We start from the raw sequence: 26,608 nt of genomic DNA, 5'->3' as shown, positions 1-26,608 counted from the left end.
ATTTGAATTGGAAAAGGTTCAGAAAAGGGCAACAAAAATGATTAGGGGTATGGAACAGCTTCCGTATAAGGAGAGATGAATAAGACTGGGACTTTTCACTTTGGAAAAGAGATGGCTAAGGGGAGATATGACTGAGGTCTACAAAAATCATGACTGGTATAAAGTAGATAAGGAAGTGTTGTTTACTACTTCTCATAACACAAGAACTAGGGGTCACCAAATGAAATTAATAGTTAGCAGGTTTTAAACAAATAAAAGGAAGTATTTCTTCACACAATGCACAGTCAACCTGTGGAACTCCTTGCAGGAGAATGTTGTGAAGGCCAAGATCATAACAGGATTCAAAAAAGAACTAGATAAATTCATGGAGGATAGGTCCATCAATGGCTATTAGCCAGGATGGGCAGGAATGGTGTCCCTAGCTTCTGTTTGCCAGAAGCTGGGAATGAGCGACGGGGGATGGATCAGTTGATGATTACCTGTTCTGTTCATTCCCTCTGGGGCATCTGGCACTGGCCACTGTCGGAAGACAGGATACTGGGCTAGATGGACCCTGGTCTGACCCCATAGGGCCGTTCTTGTTTGTTTACAATAGTGTAAGTCTAGAGTACATCCACTGGAGTCAATGGATTTACTCCCAATTTATATCAGTGTAACTGAGCAAAATTTGGCCCTCTGTTCACAGATCAGATAGCAAGCAGTGAAAAGCAAGGAGGGGTCCAATGATTTAATGGAGAGAATCAAAATAAGGGGATGCGGTGGACGAGGCTTTCTTCTGGCAACTAGCAGAAGTTGCTAGATCGCAGGCCCTGGTTCTTTAATCACCCTATCTGCTGGGAGAGCAATACAGCGGTGCACAGACAATCCAGAAAGTTTTTGGAAAGTGTAGGGGACAATTTCCTGGTGCAAGTGCTGGAGGAACCAACTAGGGGCAGAGCTTTTCTTGACCTGCTGCTCACAAACAGGGAAGAATTAGTAGGGGAAGCAAAAGTGGATGGGAACCTGGGAGGCAGTGACCATGAGATGGTCGAGTTCAGGATCCTGACACAAGGAAGAAAGGAGAGCAGCAGAATACGGACCCTGGACTTCAGAAAAGCAGACTTTGACTCCCTCAGGGAACAGATGGGCAGGATCCCCTGGGAGAATAACATGAAGGGCAAAGGGGTCCACGAGAGCTGGCTGTATTTTAAAGAATCCTTATTGCGGTTGCAGGAACAAACCATCCCGATGTGTAGAAAGAATAGTAAATATGGCAGGCGACCAGCTTGGCTAAACAGTGAAATCCTTGCTGATCTTAAATGCAAAAAAGAAGCTTACAAGAAGTGGAAGATTGGACAAATGACCAGGGAGGAGTATAAAAATATTGCTCAGGCATGCAAGAGTCAAATCAGGAAGGCCAAATCACACTTGGAGTTGCAGTTAGCAAGAGATGTTAAGAGTAACAGGAAGGGTTTCTTCAGGTATGTTAGCAACAAGAAGAAAATCAAGGAAAGTGTGGGCCCCTTACTGAATGAGGGAGGCAACCTAGTGACCGAGGATGTGGAAAAACTAATGTACTCAATGATTTTTTTGCCTCTGTCTTCACGAACAAGGTCAGCTCCCAGATTACTGCACTGGGCAGTATAGTATGGGGAGAAGGTGACCAGCCCTCTGTGGAGAAAGAAGTGGTTCGGGACTATTTAGAAAAACTGGACGTGCACAAGTCCATGGGGCCGGATGCGCTGCATCCGAGGGTGCTAAAGGAGTTGGCGAGTGAGATTGCAGAGCCATTAGCCATTATTTTTGAAAACTCATGGCGATCAGGGGAGGTCCCGGATGACTGGAAAAAGGCTAATGTAGTGCCCATCTTTAAAAAAGGGAAGGAGGAGGATCCGGGGAACTACAGGCCAGTCAGCCTCACCTCAGTCCCTGGAAAAATCATGGAGCAGGTCCTCAAGGAATCAATTATGAAACACTTAGAGGAGAGGAAAGTGATCAGGAACAGTCAGCATGGATTCACGACGGGGAAGTCGTGCCTGACTAATCTAATTGCCTTCTATGATGAGATAACTGGCTCTGTGGATAAGGGGAAAGCAGTGGATGTGTTATTCCTTGACTTTAGCAAAGCTTTTGATACGGTCTCCCACAGTATTCTTGCCGCCAAGTTAAAGAAGTATGGGCTGGATGAACGGACTAAGGTGGATAGAAAGCTGGCTAGATCGTCGGGCTCAACGGGTAGTGATCAATGGCTCCATGTCTAGTTGGCAGCCGGTTTCAAGCGGAGTGCCCCAAGGGTCGGTCCTGGGGCCGGTTTTGTTTAATATCTTTAATGATCTGGAGGATGGTGTGGACTGCACTCTCAGCAAGTTTGCAGATGACACTAAACTAGTAGGCGTGGTAGATACACTAGAGGGTAGGGATCGGATACAGAGGAACCTAGACAAATTAGAGGATTGGGCCAAAAAAAACCTGATGAGGTTCAACAAGGACAAGTACAGAGTCCTGCACTTAGGACGGAAGAATCCCATGCACTGCTACAGACTAGGGACCGAATGGCTAGGTAGCAGTTCTGCAGAAAAGGACCTAGGGGTCACAGTGGACGAGAAGTTGGATATGAGTCAACAGTGTGCTCTTGTTGCCAAGAAGACTAACGGCATTTTGGGCTGTATAAGTAGGGGCATTGCCAGCAGATCGAGGAACGTGATCATTCCCCTTTATTCGACATTGGTGAGGCCTCATCTGGAATACTGTGTCCAGTTTTGGGCCCCACACTACAAGAAGGATGTGGAAAAATTGGAAAGAGTCCAACGGAGGGCAACAAAAATTATTAGGGGTCTGGAGCACATGACTTATGAGGAGAGGCTGAGGGAACTGGGATTGTTTAGTCTCCAGAAGAGAAGAATGAGGGGGGGATTTGATAGCAGACTTCAACTACCTGAAGGGGGTTCCAAAGAGGATGGAGCTCGGCTGTTCTCAGTGGTGGCAGATAACAGAACAAGGAGCAATGGTCTCAAGTTGCAGTGGGGGAGGTCCAGGTTGGATATTAGGAAAAACTATTTCACTAGGAGGGTGGTGAAACACTGGAATGCGTTACCTAGGGAGGTGGTGGAGTCTCCTTCCTTGGAGGTTTTTAAGGCCCGGCTTGACAAAGCCCTGGCTGGGATGATTTAGTTGGGAATTGGTCCTGCTTTGAGCAGGGGGTTGGACTAGATGACCTCTTGAGGTCCCTTCCAACCCTGATATTCTGTTATTCTATGAATAACAATGATCCAAAACAATGATTCAGATCTGGCTTCATGTATTTAAGATATATACGGTAGTTAAAATATATTTAAACAATTGAATTTGAACACAAAGGATTTTTTGTTGTTAAACAATTTTATGTATGTCCCTCCTGTTCATTTTTGTTCTGATAAGTTATTTAAAACTGAGTGTTCCTGCCCTGCGTCATTCACGATACATTGTACACTCTGCACAATGAGTAAGACAAGATACCAGCTTATGCTCATGCAATTAAAGATGTACTATAATGCCAGGCAATAGAGTTAAAAAGTTGTGAGTGCACATTTAAAGATATTATATAATGAGGCAGTGCTGTCTTATTTAATGTCCTCAGTTTGATGGCTTTTACTACAATCCAAATTTCACACGCATGCACATGCACTGCACTCTTTATCAGAAAAAATGGCACATGTCTAAAGTAAGATTTTTAACCCCCATAATCCTTTTTGATAGTATTAATTATGTGCCAGAGCTTTGTATAGGCATCTTTTTTATTATTTAAATGGAAATAAATAAATAAATAATCTGGCCAAATTACATTAAAATATCACACTTCCTTAAGGACTTGCTTGGCAAACTTCAAATTTCTACCCCCTGCTGCTGAGGTATTAACAATGGGTTAAGATTATTGTTTCCCTCTTTCCTCCTACTGAAAAACCAATGAACCATTTAAAATCAAATTCTCAATGCAAATGTGAAAACTTCAGAAAGTGACAAGCAACTAAAAATGGGGGGTTATAATGTAAATGCTTATTCCACCTTACCTATAGTTTTCACTACATGCTCCAGTTGTAATAAATAATATACAATAGTATTTTTATCATTTCACATTTAGGACAAAATATTAAAGAAAAAGACAACAAAAATCAATCATGTTAATTACATTTAATTTAAAAAGATAAGTATTCAAAAACATCTTAAGGAAAGAAAAAATCCACACAAGTTTCAATATCAAAAGTTTATTTCATACAAATAATTGTCATCATTCATGCTGGATTTGACACTGACATTCTGTGTGATCTTGGGCAAATAATTTGATGTTTCTCATTTTCCTCATCTAGAAAATGAAGAAAATGAAACTCCTTTAGTGTCAGGGGTGGGTGTTTGTGGAGATTCATTCATTAAGGGTGTAAAGCGTTTTGAAATCATCAGATGGATGAGTTAGAGATATGCAAAATATCATTTCAGTAAGTTAGAGAATGTGTATATGTAGTACTTATAAAGTGCATATGTTGGGGATGGATGGGAAGTGGGAGTACTGTATATGCAGATGAGTGGAATCTATGTAAAGTACAGTATGCATGTGTTATGGCTTGTGGTTTCCAGATTATGCAAAGGGGCGTATATGCATGGGGGCAGGGCCAGTGCAAGGAAGTTTCGTGCCCTACGCAAAACTTCCACCTTGCCCCCCCCAGCCCTGCGGCAGCTCCCCACCCCACCCTGAGGCGCCCCCCCCCCCCCGCGGCAGCTCCCCCTCCCCCTGGGGAGCCGTGCGGCAGCTCCTCACCCCAGCTCACCTCTGCTCCGCCTCCTCCCCGAGCACGGCGCCCCCGCTCTAATTCTCCTCCCCTCCCAGGCTTGCAGCGCCAAACAGCTGATTGGCGCCGCAAGCCTGGGAGGCAGGAGAAGTGGAGCAGCCGCTGCGCTGGGAGAGGGAGTCTGAGCCGCACGTGTCAGCGTGCCACCGGCAGCCCAGCCCAGGAACTCTGTAAAAAAAAAAATTGGGGGCACCGCTTTTTTGCGCCCCCAAATCTTGGCGCCATAGGCAACCACCTAGTTTGCCCTAATGGTAGCACCAGCCCTGCATGGGGGTGTATCTATTCAATGAGCAGTGGAAAGTCAAAAATTTGGAGCAACTGTGATATGTCGTGTGAAGTTGAGGCATACGGAGTTTATGCCTTATGTCTGAGCCGCATGCTTAAAACCACTATCATGAAATTAAATACTTACCATTGTTCTTTCTCAAGTCCCTCATCCCTAAACTTTCTAAAGTATTTTTTTCCCTATGTCTAGCCACATACAGAATGCAACATTTTATAGGGCAGACAATTTTGAGTTACTGTTACTGACAAAGTTGAGTTACTGTTGTTAAGTCTTTAAAACCTTTTTAAATTGAAAAAAGATATAATTTTGCTGCTGTGATAACTCTCAACAGCTGAAGGAGTTTACCACAAAACATTTTTTTTTTGTCTGAAACCAAGAATGGAAAATTTCAACTCAAAAGAATTCTTGATAAAGTTGTAAGTGAAGCTGATTTGCAACCTTAACTATAGCTCTCACTAAGGTAAAAAGCTCTGGAGGAACTTATTAAATCATATTTAGACTACAATACCCAATTTTTATCACCTTTTCTAAACAAACGAAAAACAACAAAAGGAAAATACAAATAAAGATTGAGAGGTTTAGCTTCTTCAGGCAGGCTAAAGAAATTAGGACTGTACTTGCTAAAGAAGAGGCACTTCAGCAGAGAAGACTGCAGTCTTCAAAATGCAAAAGAGATTTGGAGTACAGAGACAAGCCTTTGAATTAATGCTAAACCTCTGTGAATAGAAGACACAATCAGGAATTGAGGAGCACTCTCTGATGGCATTGGAAGTCAGAATCCTGTGTTTTATTCCTGTGACCGAGTCTCTGACCTTGTCAAATCACTTATTCTATATGGGCCTCTGTTTACCCATCTGTAAGGCTAAGATTTAGTCATGGATATTTTTAGTAAAAGTCATGGACAGGTCACGGGCAATAAACAAAAACTCACAGCCAGTGACCTGTCCCATGACTTTTACTATAAATACCCATTACTAAATCTCTGCTCTTAGGCCCCATTGCTCGGGGAGGGTGGGGGGAGAGGGGCTGCTTCAGCAGTGGGGGCTGTCTGCCTCTGCTGGCTCGCTGTTCCGAGGCCAGCGGGGACTGCTCTCCTAAAAGCCTCCAGGACCACCCCCGGGGTCTGCTGCTCCGATCGCCTCTGGGACCGCTCCTGCTCTGGCGCTCCCCGGGCCGCTGCTCCAGCTGCCTCCAGGACTACTACTGCTTGGGCGGTCCCCAGGGCCAGCTGCTCGGGTGGCCCTGGGGTCAGCCGCACCAGTTGCTGCAGCTGCGGAAGTCATAGAGGTTTCAGAAAGTCATGGAATCCACGACTTCCGTGACAAAATTGCAGCCTTACCCATCTGTAACACGTGAATTCTACAATTCAGCTACCTTATAAGGGTATTATGAGGCTGAATTAATGTTTTTAAAGAAATCTGAAATCCTTAGATGAAAAATGCTAGAGAAGGGCAAAAGCCGAGTAATTAGTAGACCATGTCTTTTCTTATAGAGCACTGTAATCTTTCCAAAATTAACTAGACAGGTTCTAGAAGGAGTATTATTTGCTATTAGTGGGGACTCAAGGTATTCCTTAACTGCCTTCCTGCCCATCATATATCTGTGAATGCTAGTAGCTAAAAAACATTGTTAAAAAAAAAATCACTTTTCCGTCTCCCTCCAGTAAAGGCCCTGACGCTCTTCTGGTGTGCCATTCACCTACTCTGCCTCTCACTGTTCCCTCCAAGATTAGATATTGCTCATTACAGAAATCCAATCCTCTGGGATATGAATTAGGAACATGCTTTCTATGGGTTCATGCTTTTCACAGTCTATAAATAAGAGTATCAGGATATGAAAACCAAGAGTGCAAACATTTGCCCTATTTCATTAGTCACTATAGCATCTTAAATAAGGAGTTATAATAAAAGTGCCTACACAACCATACTAAAATGACAGCAATTGCAAGGTTAGATTTAAGAGAACACTTCCATAGTAAGTTTCTATTTTGAGCTAGGTATACTTTCAGAAAAAGCTGCTAAAATTTCTCATGGCTGTTCTTTACCGAAAAAAATTAGGGACCGATCTATTGCCTCCTCTAGTCCCTTTGAGCTATTCCATTTTGCAAACAGGTTGAAAAACCAGCCAAGGACTTGGCCCTAAATGTTTTGGTAAATAATAAATAGGAGATGTTTCAGTTCAAAAGGTAATTGTTTTCCTTAAAGTTATAAGTTTCTTTAAACAAGTCCCCACCTTGCCAGTTAACATAATCCATGGCAGCGGTATTATATGCGAAGATCTTGAGAGTGATAAAATTCAACTGAGGAAAGAAAGATTTGCAAGTTAAACTGGATTGCTCTGAGCTCCAGAACTTTTAGGTGTAGAGAGGATTCTTTGTGCCTTAAGTATCATGGATAAACACCTCATATTTGGGTGAAGGCAACTGGCACCCCTTCCCTCTGCGGCACTAGTGAGTGAAATGGGACACTTTGCATACAAACTCTGGTTTGTCCATTGGAACAAAGATGAAAGTACTTTAATGAACCAATTACTTGACTGTCCATGTTATCTTTGTGAAGGTGGAACACAGTCCCCCTTTAAAAAGAACAGGAGTACTTGTGGCACCTTAGAGACTAAAATTTATTTGAGCATAAGCTTTTGTGGGCTACAGCCCACTTCATCGGATGCATAGAATGGAACATATAGTAAGGAGATATATATACACACACACACACACACACACACACACACACAGAGAGAGAGAGAACTTGAAAAGGTGGGAGTAGCCCTACCAACTCTAAGAAGGCAGGGAGCAGAGAGGTCACATAGATGCATGAAGCCATATGATCCAGGAGCCTTCGCATGCCCTACCTGTCTTGTTATGGGCATATTTGAGTATTGGAGATGATGTTCAGGCTAATCCACTGGCTAGGTATGAATTTAAGGCTGTGCCTCTGAACTCCAATATTTCAGTAAGCATGAGTGTTGATTTTGGTAATCTCAGAGTCCCAGAAACTGGAACAATTTCCTGAACTGATGAAGCATCCTGAAAAGATTTGCCTTAAATCACCAGGGATATATGTGGACTCCCACTCTTCTGAAATGGACTGTTATTAGTGTTGAGCATTTGGTGAAGACCTTTGGAGCTGTGATATGACCAAAGGAAAGATCCAATATTGATACTGTTGATTGTATGAAACGGAGATACTTCCTATGAAACAGATAGATGGTAGTGTGGAAATGTGTGTCCTTAAAACTGAGAGCAGTGAACCAGTCCTGCAGATCTAGGTAGAGGAGGATGGACAGTAAGAACTTAAGATGAGTAAAAAAGTATACCAAATGCCTAAAATCCACGATAAGACTTAATCCTCCCTTCCTTTTGAGAATGAGAAACTAACAGGAATAGAATCCTTTTTCATATAAGTTGTTTTAAACTTTTTCTATGGCCCCCAGTTGAAGAGAAGAGGCCACTTTTTCTTTCAAATTTATCCTCAGAAGGGTCCCTGAAATGGGATGGAGAGGGAGGGAGGCAGCTATGGACTGGAATAGGATGAATAAACCTCGTCTTGTACTTTGAGAATCCACTGGTCTGAGGTGATTCTATTCCATGGCAAGAAGAAATAAGGCATTGCAAAATGGGGAAGAAAATGGAAGAGATCTGTAAAATGGTCTAGTCCAAGGCTCTCAACCTGACCATCAAACTTACTGCTGGCAACAGCTAATGATCCAGAGGACAGAGTAAAGCTCCTATTCCTAGAATAGCATGGTTACTTTCCAGGTGGCTCAGCAGGTGTATAGTTTCTGGCCAGATCTTTGCCTGAAGGTATTTGTATCTAAAAGAGAACTTCTTTGTAGTGGCAAAGAAAACCTAGAGGATGCTCTTGAGTCTCTCAGAGGAAGCAGAGAATCATCTTGATTTAAAGACCTCAGGACTTTCAAAGCACAACTCCTCAATGGTGCTTCTGCAGCATCTTGAGAAGTCTGGAGGACTGTAGCTCAGAGAATCTTTCCATAGTTACTGCAATGGCAAATGAGAGGGCAGCTTGTCAGACGAATTCACTGCTGCCTGAAAGGGAGTATGTGATGTTGGCAGACCAGGTACCAGCTCATGCCAACACCCTTAAGCCTCACTGAACACTTTCAAATGCATAGCTGGAAACCAGTGTGTTAGCATTTTTAGAATAGATGTTAAGTTTCTAAGAATGTGTTTAGTGTTTGGACTTTATGAAATGCTTGTGAGTTGCTGCATGCACTAATATCACTTATAATATCTGTATCCCACATTATAAGGTAATATATGTAAGGTGACCAGACCGTAAATGTGAAAAATCAGGACGGGGTGGAGGGGTAATAGGAGCCTATATAAGACCCAAAAATCGGGACTGTCCCTATAAAATCGGGACATCTGGTCATCCTAAATATACAAATGTTTGCTATGAAGCTGGAAACCTCACAATCAGGAGAGAAGCATTACCACGTGTGAAATATTAGTTTACCATTAGAGTTATCATCTCCGCATGCCTTTTGTTGGGCAGGGCACCAGAGAAACGACTGTGGAACATCAGGGAACAAAAGACTTTGTTCCCCCCACACCCATGAAGAGGGGACATGCACAAACCCTCATTCCATCACACATTGAACTCTGGGGGAAGGGAATAAATATCCGTGACCAGAAGGAACTGCATCACTATACTGCTTGGAATTTGGAGAGGGCAGTATTTCTAAACTTAAGCAAGTGATCCTCAAGCTGTTTAGCTTGGGTTAGCCCTAGAAGACGTCTAGAGGTTGCATATTACAGCAGCTTCTATACCTTTTAAAACCCAAGACTGTAATTCATTAATATGTGTATGAATACTTGCTTTAACCTCGTAAATAACTCATTTTTCTCCTAGTTAATAAATTTGTAGTTAGTTTATTATAGGATTGGCTACAAGCATTGTCTTTGGTTTGAGATCTGAGGTACAATTGACCTGGGGTAAGTGACTGATCCTTTGGGACTGGAAGTAACCTGACTATTGATGTGATTTTTGGTGTAAGGGAACATCTATCACAAAGTAGGCTTGCCTGGGTTGCAAGATAGACCACAGTGCCTAAGACAACTGTCTCACTCCATGTTAAGTCTGGTATAATGCTTGAGGAGTTCACACCTCATACTTCATTGGTGAAATCTAATTATAGAACAAACAACCAGTTGGGGGTTTGTGCCCTGGTTCTTGACAGACTGCCATGAGGTTGGCACACATGTTCGTGAGCCACTTCAGACAGCTTGACAGAGTGCTTTACCACCAACTGTCCTTGTGAGACTCTTTTTTTGACTGATTTCTGGTGTCCTCAAGCAGCTGATCAAGAAGAGGCAACCAGTTTGTCCCAGGTGAATAAAGCAGTTAACCAGCAAACCTGGTAGAACTGTGGATTGTAATGTGCCTAATAAATATGGGTTCCTGCCCAGAAGTTCTAGGCACCTGGAATCTTTATTTCTAGAGATGTACTTTGGAGGGCCAAATTGTTTGATGTTTCTTAAACTGCAGAAACAATAAGAACCCCAATGTAGGATTAAAAAAAAAAAAAAGCACCCAAAGCACTTTTGAGGGGCTAAATATCAGCTGTCTTGGAAGTGGCTGATATTAATGGAGGTGTAAGTTATAGATCTTTTATTGGCTCCAGAATGTCTTCTTCATTTATGGGCACAGCCACTGTGCCTGACTGTTTGGAGCGAAGTATATCAAACAGTTTATGTGATTTGTCCTGCACTACCAAAATTCTAGATCCAAGGATGCTGCAGTTCTGGGCAAGAGCTTCTGGAAGGCCTTGAGAGCAACTGGAGATGGGAGTCAGGGACTGGCGGGGGGAAATAGTAGCTGGAGTAACAGCCTCAACAGAAAGCACATGGAGGTTTCTGTTGTTCATCTTCCACATGCTCTCAGTTTCCTCATCCTCTAAAGAAAAGGGGCATTGAGATAGCTAGCTCTTCTAATGAATCTAAAGGGAGAAGGTAACTTCAGCCTTTTGTCAGTGTTTGTTCCCAGAATGACTTTTGTTAAAATGGGGGTATTATATCTCCATGGCCCAGTCAGAACATAGTGCTATGATCCATGAGAATGGAAGATAAATCTCTGGAGGGGCCCAGGAAATGGGGAAGCAGCCAAAGAATCATACGTTCATCTATCAGTACAGCATCTGAAATTAATTTTTCTATTTTTCTAGACCAAAAAAAAGACCCTGAAAAAAGCAAATCTGTTGTTGTCCAGAGAATAAACATGCTCTTTTCTTCCTGCAGGGTAAACCTAGACCCAAAGTCACTTGGACAAAAGATGGTCAAACACTAGACGCCAAAGAGGTGGGAATTCGGAACAGCACCACAGATACTATCCTGTTCATTCGAAAGGCTGAGCATCACCACTCAGGGACATATGAAGTGGAAGTTCAGATAGAAAACATGAATGATAAGGTTGCTATTACCATGCAGATAATGGGTAAGAAAATTGTGACTTTAAAGCTCAACATTTAAAATAGTGGAATTAGTATGTGTATCCTTCTGCACACAGAAGTAAAAAGTATGGATCCCAGCCCTGGTGGGCTTGTGCATGATTTTACTATAGCCAGGTAGGAAATATGAATCCAGGAATTAGTATGCTGGTGTCATGATCCTTCTACACCCAGGGGTTGTAAATGCAAAAAATCATGGGACCAGTATGTGTATTATTCTACTATTCCCAGAGTCAGAGAGGGGCGCTAATACATTAGTATGAGGATTCCACTTTATTCAGGTTGTGAATTTATCCTAACTTTGTAAAATAATTCAGAGAATACTTGTCTAATACAATTATAGCAGACAGAGATGGAAAGACCTATTAGATCAGCTAAGGCCTTGTCTACATGGTGCATTAGTCCACACTAGTGGGTGTAAATTTTGGAGCAGGTCATGGACTTACTGGCCTTTGTGGACCCTGCTGGCACATATGAAAAGCTCCCTAGTGCACGTTAGTGTAGTTCTTCACAGAACTACCTTAACATACACTAGGGAAGGTTTAGTAGGTGCCAGCAGTGTCCACAAATCCAGTTAGTACACAACACACTAATGGTATACTAGGATTTACAACTCTCTGGTGCAGATTAACATACTAAATAATGCTAATACTAATAATACAAAATAATATTTTATCTTTGCTATTAACCATCTGCAAATATTTTAAGAGTAAAATGTTGCTTAGTCACATTATACACATTTTGCTCTTCTAGGAGGAAAGGTTAAATCACTTCCTTCAGACCTGATCATTTTTGTTCTCCTCCTTAAATTTCCTCCAATTTGTTAATATCTTTCTGGGAATGTGTAATTTTATTGAATGTTATTATTTAATATAATTTCTGACCGTTTAGAATTGAGAATATGGAGCTTATTGCATATTGTTGAAAATTTTAAAATATATATAGGATAAAGATGGCAAGAGTGAGCACCTAATGGTTCTAGACACAAAGGACCTAAGGCATGCTCTGGTCCTGTACAGCAATACTAAGTATTTTCCTTTCAATGTTTGGTACATCTCATACCATAAAAATGACTTTACATGTAAAAATATATATAAGTTGCCAGAGAACCATTTCCCACAGAAACTTAATGGCTGATAAAGTGTGAGTAATGTTATTACACTTATTAAGATGTACCAGGCCTGCAGGACTGGTGTAAGTTTTCTAAATTGTTAGGTAGATAGCTTTGCCACAACATTAGATAAATTTCAGTTAATCTCCTACTAATAACTGAAAGCGCTTGGATACTCACAGAGCATTCTGCAGCCAAAGCATGCATTTAAATTACTGACTCAGCCCCTCATTCATCAGAGCTGCCCTACTTCACTTCTGTCAACAGCACCTTCTGCTCTCCAGATTTTTATGTTCTTGGCAGGAGAGAAATGGGGGAGAAACAGGCAGGCTGTTTTTTATTGACGGCAGTGCTACAATTGCTATGTAACAGCACGCATAGGTCAGCTGGAAGGGCGAGAGCCTAACCTGGCTGTCAAAGAACCAATACATCAAATCACTGATCCTTTGCTAAATCAGTTAATCAGCTAAGCTTCCTTGACAGATGTCTACTTGCTGAGGGATTAATGCCTATAGCCTCATGTGCTCTTACCTTTTGAGGACTGGGGTGAGGAAGCAGGCAACCAAAAACAGGACTGTCCTGAAGTAAGTCCCTTTCATCCCCAAAGAGAAGAAAAAGAACTATACACTCTCAAGCTGTTTGAAGCGGCTCGGGAGTGTGAGTAGCAACTTCAGGCAGACTGTTAAGAAGCAGAGCACAAACCCCAAACTGATTGGGAGATCTATACTTAGATTTCAGCAACCAAGTATGGACTCCTCAAGCACTGTAACAGCCTTAACACAGAGTCACAGAGAGTCCACTTGGGTACTTTGGTCTATATTGCCAGGCAGGGCCGGCTCTGGCTTTTTTGCCGCCCCAGGCAAAAAAGCCTCCGGCCGCCCACCCCCCAGCGCAGCAGGGGAGGGTGGCCGGAGCCCCGGGGGGAGGGCGGCGAGCCCCGGCCGGGGCTCCGCTCTCCCCAGCGGCCAGAGTGCCGGGGGGAGGGCGGCAAGCCCCGGCCGTGGCCCTGCTCTCCCCGGCGGCCGGAACACTGCGCCACCCCCCTCCAGGTGCCGCCCCAAGCACAAGCTTGGTGGGCTGGTGCCTGGAGCCGGCCCTGTTGCCAGGTAAGCCTGCCTTTGTGATACATGGGCCCTTACACCAAAAATCACAATAATATTCAAGTTACTCCCAGTCCCAAAGGACCAGTCACTTATCCCAAGCCAATTGCACCTTAGATCTTACACCCAAGAAAACACTTGAAGCCAACCCTATAATACATTAAAGAATTTATTACAAGGTTAAAGCAGGTAAACACACATACACAAATGAGTTATAGTCTTAAGTTCAAAGGATGGTAGAAGCTTCTATCATAAGCAAATTCTTTAAGTCCTTTATGGCTAACCAGGCCAAGCACGGACAATCCCGAACTTATGCTTAGAAATCTTGCCCTCTCAAAGTCCAAGCGGCATAGAGACCCAGTTGACACAGTTTCTTCTTGTCAGGAATTTTTATTCCCTTCCCCAATAGTTCAAGTTCATGGGACAGGTCCTTGTACACTTCTCCTCTTCATGGACCGGGGGGGGGGGAGGGGGGGGGGGGAAGAGCAGCAATCCACAAAGTCTTTGTCCTTTAATGTTTCACAATGGCTCATTTGGTTTCAATGGACGTTCTTGTGCAGGACCTAGCATCTTTGGTAGGAATCCGGACTTTACATTAATGTAATGCTTCTTTCCTATTTGGTGAGTTACCGGACATGTCTATGCTACAAAATTAAGTCGACCTTACATCAGGGTACAGCTGCTACAGTAATTACATCGCTGGTGCGTGTTTACACTTTGCTCCTTATAGTGGCAGTGAGCATCCTCACCAGGAGTGCTTATACCAAATGTGCTGTCAGTATGGGGCACTGTGGGACAGTTTCTGAAAGCCAATAAAAGTTGATGTAAGCAATGCAGTGTCTACAGTGACAATGCGTCGACCTAACTACATCGACATTGACTCTATGCCTCTTGCGGAATTGGACTTATTAAGTCAGCATAGTGGGGCAGTTACATCGGCAGGAGTGAAATTTAATGTAGACACTTACAAAATTAGGTCAACAAAAGCGGCTTTGCATTGACCTAGCTCTGTAGTGTAGACCAGGCCATAGTTAATATAATCTTAAGGTATGCATTGTAAATCTCTAAGTGAGATAAATACATGGGGCATCCTACAATCATTTCATAAAGTCTAGACATTTTTATAAATCTAATACTATTTTAATAATACTAACACACAGATGAGCCAGAGTGGTTTCCAGCTATGCATTCATCTGTGTTCAGTTGGGGCCTAACGTCCTTGGCATGAGCTGGCACCTGGTCTGCCAGCATCACACACACTTCCTGCTATTAACACCAGCCCTTGGTGTCAAGATAGAAACAAAAGAGAAATTGTTTAGAATTTATTAATTTGTGTATATACAGATTAGAAATTATTCATTGTGTTCTAAAAAATATAACAGTCATCTGGTCCAATATTGTTAGGTACTGGTAGATTCACAAGTAGTGGGGTTGCTGTAGAGCAGGGTTTCTCAAAACAGGGGTCGCCGCTTGTGTAGGGAAAGCCCCAGTAAGTCCCTCAGCCCGCACTGCTTCCAGCAGCTCCCAGTGGCCCAGAGCAGCGATCCGTGGCCAGCAGGAGCCGCGATCAGACGGACCTGCGGACGGGGCAGGTAAACAAACTGGCCTGGCCCGCCAGGGGCTTTCCCTACACAAGCGGCGACCCCTGTTTGAAAAACCCTGCTATAGAGGTTTTACATACAGGCAGATACATAGGCATATGGTGTAGAATTGTTATATTCAAATAAGTATGGAGGTGTTATTCAATATAGAAATGACAGGCTGACATTTTTCTTGGTATAGCAGATTGCAAGATTAAAACTTCCAATCCAATATGACACATTTCCACATTCTGATGGGCAGTGCTGCTGCTCTCGCTGTTTCTATGTTCTGTACTTCAGAAAGAAAGAAAAAGAATTAAGGCAATCACTGATAGATGTGGAGGCGGAAGGCTTTTACTCTGAACTGCAGGTGTGAGTGAGGATGGAGAACAAGCAAGAGGGAAAGAGCAATGCCTTCATCCAATCTGCAACTCAGCTCCAAAGATTAGCAGCTGGAAATAGCTGGCTGTAATTGTTTTTGCCTTATTTCAGCATAGCCCTGGTGGCTCACGTATGCCTGTGAAGTGAGTTGGTATACTATGCTTTGGCACAGAAAGCCACAGCATAGCTAGCAATCCACTAAGGTTGGTTTAAGGGTTGGACTTATCACTATTCTGTAGAATATCATCCCTTACAGACTTCAATTACACAAAACAGTGTTCCACAGTATTGTCTTGTTTCACTTAGCCCCAATTCATCTTAATTCTGGCTCTGTCAATTTTTTGCCCTAATTTTTTGCCCTAGGTATTTGTATTCATTACACAGACTTGTAATCTTTATCCATTACATGATTAGTTGCAACTTCTCCCCTCAAACTGATTTTTGAGATGACTATAAAAATGAAAGTCAGAACCTCTGTAGTAGCTGAACACATCACAAACACTGAATAAATCTTTCATGATACCCTGTGAGATAGCAGAAGTATCTATATTTTACAGAGCGTAGAAACTAAAATGGAAATACAGTTCTGTACTTTTACCAATCATTTCCCCAAAATTCCAGGAGCCTTTTTAGTTAAATTCATTTAGATGTATTTTCTACTCTGTCTGGAATGTGCACTCCAAATCATCACTTCACACTGCTCTTGAGGGTGTAGAAGTGTTACCAATAAACAACAGTTGGATCCATTTGAAAGCTCCAAATATAAATAACTCTTGACTCAGTGCTTTGTGATTCTTTTCTATTCATGGTAGTACAGAATTCTCATCTCTTGTTCAGCCGGGCAGTGAGGGGGCTAGAAAAGCATTCCATTTGTGTCAAAAGGAAAATGAAAACTTAAAATTGGGGATTGTCTGCATATTGCTGGCATTTAAAACAATGTATCATAATTTCCCTTAACAACTCTGTGTTTAGGTTAAGGATGGAGGAGAGAATCAATCTTTATGGGACTTCCTGAGTGCTCCAGAGATAAAAGAGCAGTTTTCCATCACTGCACTCTGTTGTCTTGAAAGGAAGAAATGGAGCCATTTCAGCACTTTACAATGGATTCCTGCCATCACTTAGGCAGGACAGTAGCATAGGTGCTGGAACTAGGGGTGCAATCCCCTGGCTTGAAATGGTTTCCATTATATACAGGATTTACAGTTTGATCCAATGGCTCTCAGCACCCCCACTATAAAAATTGTTCCAGCACCCCTGGACAATAGAATGATCTATATAGAAATGCCACAGACAGATCCAGAAATAAGAGCAAGAACTTCCTGCAGTTTACAGGCAGGAGGTGATGATCCTTCAGTGCTACCTTGGTTCTGACTTGGCCTTAAACCCAGGTTGGAGGGATGCAGGATATTGGTGATAGAAACTAGCTGCAGGCTGCCTCCAAAACACACCTAAGTTAATTTGCTCAAAAAATGAGAGGTCAATCAACAAGCAGTAGTTTGTGAAATCTAAGTTAAATATAAATAGACCAGACTGTGGTATGCTTTAAGGTGGATGGTAACTTGCTCTCATCAAAGGTGGTGTGGAGTTGACAATCTCTGTAAGAATCCACACATGTCTTTAACTAGCCCTTGATGGGCATAGATCAATTGTCAGTAGTGAATCAGATTTCTTCCAGCAGTCCTATAATTTCTTGCTATGTGAATGAGCTAAATTCATTGGAAGGGGAAAGGTGTTTTAAGGCTCATGAATAGCTGCTGATGTCCTGATCATATAATGTTGACAGCTCATTGAAAGGTGCTTGTTGCTGAGATATGAGGAAGCAGTTTGCATTAACAAGGTGGCTCACAATCTGGAAAATTTTTACAGGGTATTACTTGTAAAGTTGATGATATATTAGCTACAGTAGGGAAAAATCTTGTGCTGGAGTTTAACTGCCAGTTTTCTATCAGTGTCATTTGTTTCCTTTCCTACTGCTCCATCTTATCAGAAACCAACAGTGATCTGCTGGGATGAATGCAAGGGTGCTTTTAGGTATCAGCGTGGTCAACAGCAGAAGCCAGTGTACAAGGTCAAAGTCTCACCAGATCTTCCAGTTCTTGGTTCTTCAGTTGGGTATGGATTTCACTGAGGATGCTTCAGAAATTATCTGGGACTATGAGTTTATAGAACAGGGGCAGACTACTTATAAAACCTTCTTCCTGCATTATACCTGAGTTTTTATATCAATTTGAAGAAGGTTATAGTGGACTGCCCAAAATAAAGGTCAATCCTTCAATTTCCTTTGTCCACATCTAGACAGATGATCCAGTCTAAGGTGTGACTGTGTTTTAGTCCTTCATGAGGCACCTGATTATATCATGGGGGGTCTGAGGGTGGACATGATAGTGGAAAAGCCTGATGCCATTCTGCACATTTTAAAAGTGGACAGGTTTGGGCTTCAAAGTATTTCCAACAGGAGCAAATTCCAGAGACAAAGCCCTCCCCTACTGGCTTCCAGCTCCTGCAAACTTCATCCTTGTGAAAGATTGCCATCTGTATCATTTTAGCTAAGAGGAAATGGGGCTCTCTAAGATAACAAGAACCTGGGCCATAAAGGGGTTTGTAGAAAATCAGCACCTTGAATTTCACCCAGAAGTGACTGTCCACTATGGAAGAGAGAAACGCACAGGTGTAGCATGCTCATGGTAGCCCACCTCTAGCCAGAAGGTGGAGAACCTCATTTTGTACTAGTCAAAACTTCTTGGCTAGCTCTAAAGAGTGCATTGCACTCATCTAACCTAGAGGTATAAACAAGGCACAGAAACATGGTGAAGAAAGCATATTAAAGTACTTATCCTCTTGATCAGCCATGGATGAAAAAGTATTTGCTATCACTGATAAAAGCTGGTAGTCTGGTGCAGTGATGAATCTAATAAGACCCAAGAGAATGAACCAGTTTAACAGTATGTGGGCAGACACCCTCAATCAAGAGACAGGTTAAAGGTTCTCAAAATGTTTCTCTCTGCCAATCCACATCAACTCAATCTTATTTGGAGTGAGTTAAACCCATCCAAATCACACTCTCTGGCTGACATTGGGACAGCATGGATACGACTGAATACTTCTGAAGGTAAGAAATAGATCTAAGTGCTGTCTGCAAACTGATAACACTGTAGCCATTATATCACAATGTTTCACCAGTTTTATATAGACTGTGTAAAAGAGCAGTGACAAACTCAGTCTTGTGGGAGTCAGCTGAGAGAAAAAGAAGTCACCCACCCTTAGCCTCTGAAAGAAATGTGTGGACCCATTCTATGGATCCAAGGAGTTTAAGGATTTTGGATGCTAGAGTTGGCCTGTCACTGCCTTTTCACTGATGTTCCCAGAGACAGGAGGTTAGAGACTTGGCAACATTCAAGTAGAACACTGGTTTCTTCAACAAGGATAATTGGGATAATTACACAACTTAGTAACAATTTTTTTCCTGCTTGGAAGGAAATGCTGAAGATCAAAGATCCTGAAACAAGAACTGAGTTTGTTTGACTTGTTTCCTCTATAGACAAACCTGGTCCACCTCAGAATGTGAAAATCACAGATGTGTGGGGATTCAATGTCGCTCTGGAGTGGAAACCACCCCAAGATGATGGCAATGCGCAGATCTCAGGGTACACAATCCAGAAGGCTGACAAAAAGACAATGGTGAGAGACACTGAGGCTTGCCAATAATTTCTAAAGTCACTGAAATTGGGCGGGATGAATAGGGCCAGGTAGAGCATGGAAGTAGGATGCTGAATCAGAAATTACATATTCACTTTCAGGGCTTGTGTCAATTGACATGATTTTGATCTTGTTATGAACAGACATGTTGAAATTGAGTAGTCATGTTGATTTCATGTGATTATGGGCACTAAAGCGGTCTCTGAAGACTTAGGAAGACAGACCTACAATAGTTTACAAAGTTTTATATGCAATAAGCATAAGGGATAGAAACTTGTGTGTTTTATGCAAGTGCATATACAATTTTGTGCCAGAATGAAGATCAAAGAAAGAAAATAGGTAAGGTTTTAATTTCCCTTAAAGGAATCTGTGTGCTATCACTTACTCTATCAGGAATTGTTATCCATTCCCAAAATCATTGCTGCTTGGTAGGCGGTCTTCTTCACTAATACTGACAAGGAAGATCTGCATCCCACAACTAGCACCATCTCTGACCCTTTAAACCTTTTTCAAGATGTTAGAAAAAGTAAACTAATGTACAATCTCATTATAGGAATGGTACACTGTTTTTGACCACTATCGACGCACCAACTGTGTAGTGTCAGACCTGATTATGGGGAATGAGTATTATTTCCGGGTCTTCAGTGAAAATTTGTGTGGACTGAGTGAAACTGCTGCAACAACTAAAACTCCTGCCTACATACAAAAGACAGGTAACACACATTCTTCAAAACAAAGGTCACAAAAGATGACTCATGGATAAGCCAGTTAGCAAGTTGAGTAATGCATTATAGACAGGAGAGTACAGAATTACTGGCATAGGAGCAGAGACTTTTTCATTACTTAATACTGGGCACTTACAGCTTCTAATCTTTTAGACTCTTTATAAATTAGACTGATATTTCTTTATTTTCAGCCACAAGAATCGTGAGTCAGGCCCCCAGAAGTCATTAAACGAATTTTGGGGTTCTTATCTTCTGGGTTTTGAATCTTTAGAGTTCATGCTTTCAAGCTTTTCCATGCAACCATTAAGGCTAGAAACTTATTTTTTAAATGAAAACAAAGTCTCACATAATCCTAGGACTCCAGGAGCTAGGGCTTTTAGGAAAAAAATACCTCATTAGATCACAAATGTTTGCAACTGATGTTTTAACACTACTGTTTTCCTAAAACAGCATAGATAAAATAAAATTACAAGTAGATTGTATTGACTAGGTAAGATTTAAGACAAAATTCTTACTAGATTACTCTGTTTGAATTGCAGGCGCCATTTATAAACCACCCAGTTACAAAGAGCATGACTTCTCTGAAGCCCCCAAATTCACTCACCCCTTAGTAAGCCGTTCTGTGATCTCTGGATACAATGCTACGCTCAGCTGTGCTGTAAGAGGAAGCCCTAAGGTACAGATTACACTAGTTTTCAATCTACATAATTGTGACAAGTCAAAAGCCTACTACAACTACCCTAAAATCCATGCCAGCTTCATGTAATTACACTGTTCTAATTACTGATCTAAATTATAGGACACCAATCCCAATCCATACTATCCGTCCACACCCTAGAAGTAAATAGTGTTCCTGTGAAAAACCCAACCACCAACAAAACCAATACAGTGATACAGCATGAAACCTAAGTTTTTAAATGCCCAAGTCAGGAAGTTGAAAATTACAGTTGGCATAGCAATGTTAACTCTGGCTCCTTCCATGTATATATTATAATTGGATCTTTCAGCCCACAAAGGACAACGCAACATACTATTCACTTAATAGAATGCAAAGGAAATACATCTTTTTCTATTACCTACAGTGCACCTATGTAACTTTGTGTGTTTCTGAATGCATATTGTGTGATAAAGTAGTAAAATACCCTGCTGTAATTTGTATGCGCAAGGGGACAGCATTTAAAAAAAAACAAAAAAAACAACACATCTCAGGCAGGGGACACTTTCTTCACTCTCAATTATTTGCTGAGCTCTATTCAGGGTGAACTATACTTCGTACCGTATTGATATGGATATTAGGAAAAAGCATCAGAAAGAATATCAACCACAGTCTAAGATTAGATTCAATCTCTGAAAGCAGGCTGAACGGGGGGGAAAGGGCCTTATACACACTTAAGACATTTACCATGCTAAATAATAATTGTTCCTCCTCTATCAACTAAAACTCATCTTGTATCCAATACACAACTGTTTCAGTTACCATTGATTTTCACTAACACCTCAGATTATGCTTTTTGTGGTTGTTAAATGAGTCAGTCATTTGAATCCCAGTTTGGATGATTCTCCCTCCCAAGTAAGCACAATTGATGCAAACCCTTGCTCATCCTGTCATCCCACAGTGCAAACAGTCACTCCAAAGTGGCTTATCTAAGACACCTTTCTGCACCTGCAATGCCAATTGTGTGCTTGCCAGACAACACATACAAATGGCTCCATAAACACCGTACTGCTGTTCTGCATCTTTTTCAGAGGCAACACTTCCTGGTGATAGAGCTTTGACATTTTGGATAACTCTATACTATTAAAGATGTCTCAGGTATAAAGTGCATTCCATGAACATGCTGCCACTAGGCAGAAGCCAATATTCATGCCCAGATAGCACTGTGACATGAGGTGGAATTCCAGAAAGAGCAAGACAGCTATTGACAAAAATATAAGGGTGGACAAAGTTGTTCAAGAACAGTAAAACTGCAGGTGTCATTAATATGATTCAGCATGACTAGTATGGATGCACAAGACTCGTCAAGCAGACAAGGCCAAAGACATACAATAACAAAATAGTAATAATAATACCTTTCATCAGTAGATCTCAAAGCTCTTTACAATGGAGATCAGTATCATTACTCTAATTTTACAGATGAGGACACTGAGGCCCAAGGCTGCTAATTTTAAAAACAAAACAGATGCCACAAAGGTTTGGTTCTTACTGTTTAATCCTAGTGCTGCATTAAAGATTCCACTAGGTTTAGAGACAGAGGGTAAACACGGGTCACAGTGCAAGAAACATTATTTTCATTTAAATTTTTATTCCACCATCTTGGTTGCAAAAATAGAAGACCTTCTTTAGTCCCACACTGCAATCAGACACAAACATACCTGATTAGCTGTATATATGCAGCTATCAATACCATGCACTACAACTGACAGAGACTTTCCCTCCTGTACACACAGTGCTTCCCCTCCTGGCACCCAGGCAGCATGAAAGAGAAGAAGGAAGTAGAGGGGTGATATGCAGGGTGGAAGGAGGAGGAGGAGGAACAGGCTGAGGGATAGGAGTAGAAGTGGACAGGGACAGACTTGGGGGATTTGAGCAGAGGGGGACAGAAGCAGGGGAGATGGTAGGGGAGACAAGTAGAAGGAAACAGGGACAAAAGAATCTGTAACAGCCACAGAACACTCCCCTACAGAACCCAAAACTGAACTCAGGATTCCCAAGTCCCAACATTCTTCTGTCCTCAGCAAACAGCTGGCAAACTCACTGATAAAATCTGTATCTCATCCCCACCCCTAGTGACTGACCCACAGTCTACCAGGAACTGAGATACCTCAAATGGTAGAGATCTGTGGTGAGGATTTAAAAGTGGAATCCTAGTGGTAAACCACATATGGATTAATATGGCTTCCAGATGGAGCTTGTTTTTTTCCATTTGCTTTTTTAAAAACCTAGGAAATTACATGCAAGATAAACTATGGTGTAAAGATTGTAGAGATTCAACCCAAAACTAGGAAATGTCAGAACTCAAACTGACTACGCAACCTTAATTCAGCACTCTTATGTTTATACATTTTTACAGCCTTTAATTACGTGATCACATACTTTTTTCCTACAAGACCTCTGCCTCATTCAGTGCACAAGATGGATGGTGCTCAGGGTTTTGTAGTAAACAAGTCTGTTTTCTGCAGGAAATTGGAAGGGGTATAGTGAATGAGGCAGCAACTTCAGGAGGATGATCTTGTAGTTAAAATACCTGAATACCATGATGGAGAGCTGAATTCTACCCTTTCACCTACCCTCCATAGTTACCCACTAGTTTCATAGTTTGTGTGTTCCTCCTTTTCTGGATGCCCAACTTGAGATACCAGGGGCCTGATTGGCATAAGTGCTGATCACTTTAAACTGAAGTCAATTGGAGCTGTGCTTTAACATGATACGAAGTGCTAATTATGCTGAAAAAAAAAAAAAAACCCAGTCCCTAGATCTCTCAAGTTAGGCAAAATTAGCAGACCTTACAATTTTGGTCTAAAATATCTCTGTGACTCAGTTCCCCATCTGTAAATGGAACTAATACACCTCTACCCCGATATAATTCGACCCAACACAACACAAATTCAGATATAACGCAGTAAAGCAGCGCTATGGGGGGGCGGGGCTGCGTGCTCCGGCGAATCAAAGCAAGTTCGATATAACACGGTTTACCTACAACACGGTAAGATTTTTTGGCTCCCGAGGACAGCGTTATATCGGGGTAGGGGTGTACCACCATATCATCTCGCAGGCATGCTGTGCGGATAAATCCATTCATGTTTGTAAAGCACTCAGATGTTATGGGGATGAGCACCCAAAAAAAGCCCATGAGGAAATTAATAATTCTGTAGTCAGTGCAGGGTTTGGATAGTGTGCAGTAAACAAGATACAGAGCTACACACTGAATGAAGATAAAAAGAAATATTGAATAGCTACGTTATCTATTTTCTGAGCATTGTCCATCTTATGTAGTGAATGAGTCGGGGTCCCATGAAAACAACAGTATGTAATCATGTGATTAAAAATAGTATCATAATGCACCCAACGGGGCTCTATTAAGGTTGCACAGGCAGCCATAAATCTACAACTTCCTAACTTTTGTTTTTATGTTCTTCAGCCAAAGATATTCTGGTACAAGAACAAAGTGGATCTCTCTGGAGATGCCAAGTATCGTATGTTCAGTAAGCACGGGGTATTGACCCTGGAGATCCGAAAGCCCAGTCCCTTTGATGGAGGCTTTTACACCTGTAAAGCTGTGAATGAATGTGGTGAAGCTGAAATAGAGTGCAGATTGGATGTTAGAGGTAACCAGATTTCTGTAGACAATATTCTCCTTTAAATGAATGGATAATTAATTTCTCCAAAAATCATAGCTTCCCTTTAAGCAAAAATTGTTGATATCTGGGGGGGGGGGGGGGGGGGGGCAGAAGCTAAAGTTCATTGAATAAGTGAATGTCTCCATAGGAACAGGTGAAAATATGGTAGAATTCTGTGGTAGAACTGTGTTATATGTTAGGTACTATAGGACAAGAAGACAGGAAGCTATTAAGCTCCCATAGTTGTTAATATTCCAGAAGAAGACATAAGACATTGGCAGGGGCGGCTCTGTTTTTTTTGCTGCCCCAAGCACGGCAGTCAGGCGGCCTTTGGCGGCATCCCTGCGGATGGTCACGTGGATTCGGCAGCATTTATGCAGGTGATCTGCCAGTCCCGCGACTTCGGTGTACCCGCCACCGAATTGCCGCCGAAACCTGACTGCCGTCCTCACAGCCACCGGCAGGCCGTCCCCCAGGCACGCACTTGCTGCGCTGGCACCTGGAGCGCCCCTGGACATTGGAATGAATGTCACAATCTGAATTAATAAACAGTATGCTGTGGACAACAGCACTGTCCCATAGACCAGGGGTTCTCAAACTTCATTGCACCGCAACCAACTTCTGACAACAAAAATAACTAGATAACCCCAGGAAGGGGGACCAAAGCCTGAGCCCGCCCGAGCCCTGCAGGGGGGCGCCAAAGCTGAAGCCTGAGCCCCACCACCCTGGGCAGGGGACCAAAGCCGAAGCCCAGGGCTGAAGCCAAAGCCTGAGCTCCACCGCCCAGCGCTGACGCCCTTGGGCTTTGGCCCCAGGCGGTGGGGCTCGGGCTTTGGCCCCGGTCCCCAGCAAGTCTAACATCAGCCCTAGCAACCCCATTAAAACAGGGTCACGACCCACAGTTTGAGAACCGCTGCTATAGACAATATTCTACATTTCAAAACTGAAATTCCTGAGACTCAAAAGTGATGAGATAAGATAGCTGTCAAAAATATGTAAATATAAGGCCTGTTACTTTACAAGCAATTATAAAAGAGGATATTGATCACTTATTTTCACGACTAGCTGAAGTCAGACAAACGCTTACACTGCAAAAGGGAACATTTTAGGCTAAATATTGTTAGAAAAACCATAATAAGAGTTATAAAGTACTATGAGCATGCATGATGCTTTGCATACAAATCAACTTCAGAAACAGAACAAACTGCCAACAAAGACGCGTGTAGAATAGCTATTGGTGGAGATGTGCCTTCTGTACAAGGAGACTGACTTCTTCCAATCCAAATGGTATTACATCATTCAAAATTGTTGTGTACAAACAAAAAAGCTAGAAAAAATATGGTGTAATTATGTTCCAATATAAGGACAAAAACTTGGTAATCTGAATACAATAGCAACAAGAGTAACTGTAGTTCATCTCAATGGAGAAAGTAATTACAGTGTTCTTTTTAAAACTAATAATAATATGGCCCAAGAAGAAAAAGGTGGTATATGGCCGCTAGAGAGAAGGTCACTCTCTTCACAGGTAGTTGCAGTAGAAAGCATTTTAGTGACAGAACATTTGAAAATGAATGCACATGACCGAGTTAAATGTTTGGAGGCATATAAGAGGAGTACTCCCTGTTAAATATGGAAAAAAATATAGTAATTGAAATTTTAAGTCCTCTTTTTCTTGGAGTCTGTCTTGGGCATATTAAGTCTCCCCATGATTGTGCGGGAGAAAATGACCACTGTAAAATTCTCTCTCTCTCTTCCCCCATCCTCTTTTTAAGCTTTAATTAGTGTCATGTCTTAATTTTGCAGTTCAGCTTCTACGGTGTGTCTCACTGTCTCTTAATTCTTTTACCTCCTCCAGCACCTCAGTAAAACTCTAAACCTTAGTTCATCAGCAATTCCAGGTATGAATCAAAATGACTTAAGGAAAATATTTAGTTAGCATTCGGTAAAATAATGATGTATAATAGCTGGGTAGATAGAAAACTGGTCCATGAAGAGCCATTTATGAAAATCCACAGTTTATGGGTCAATCAATAAGATTTTTTTTTTTAAATCACTGCATTTAAATCGTATTCCTGCAAAGTGCCTTTTTTGGACTCCCATTCAAGTTAAAAGGCATTGAAGGCTCTC

General features: G+C 42.0%; 1 protein-coding gene and 2 long non-coding RNA genes across 3 annotated transcripts in view; 1 reads left to right on the top strand and 2 right to left on the bottom strand.

The window, feature by feature from the left end:
• LOC122173621 (uncharacterized) overlaps positions 1-26,608 on the bottom strand; it is a 133,463-nt gene that overhangs the window by 91,147 nt on the left and 15,708 nt on the right. The gene's annotated exons all lie outside the window — the stretch shown is intronic.
• MYBPC3 (myosin binding protein C3) overlaps positions 1-26,608 on the top strand; it is a 122,016-nt gene that overhangs the window by 93,772 nt on the left and 1,636 nt on the right. Inside the window, exons 29-34 of the mRNA XM_008162799.4 lie at positions 11,342-11,537; positions 19,261-19,400; positions 19,972-20,131; positions 20,683-20,819; positions 24,283-24,469; positions 26,285-26,379. Coding sequence (XP_008161021.2) covers positions 11,342-11,537; positions 19,261-19,400; positions 19,972-20,131; positions 20,683-20,819; positions 24,283-24,469; positions 26,285-26,355 — 891 coding nt within the window. The 3' untranslated portion in view covers positions 26,356-26,379. The remainder of the gene's footprint in view (positions 1-11,341; positions 11,538-19,260; positions 19,401-19,971; positions 20,132-20,682; positions 20,820-24,282; positions 24,470-26,284; positions 26,380-26,608) is intronic.
• The window catches only part of LOC135983412 (uncharacterized), a 68,844-nt gene that overhangs the window by 41,899 nt on the left and 337 nt on the right, over positions 1-26,608 (bottom strand). The gene's annotated exons all lie outside the window — the stretch shown is intronic.

The sequence above is a fragment of the Chrysemys picta genome, chromosome 4 (genome assembly GCF_011386835.1).
Source record: "Chrysemys picta bellii isolate R12L10 chromosome 4, ASM1138683v2, whole genome shotgun sequence".
NCBI lineage: Eukaryota > Metazoa > Chordata > Testudines > Emydidae > Chrysemys > Chrysemys picta.
This window is presented reverse-complemented; position numbering and strand designations above follow the sequence as displayed.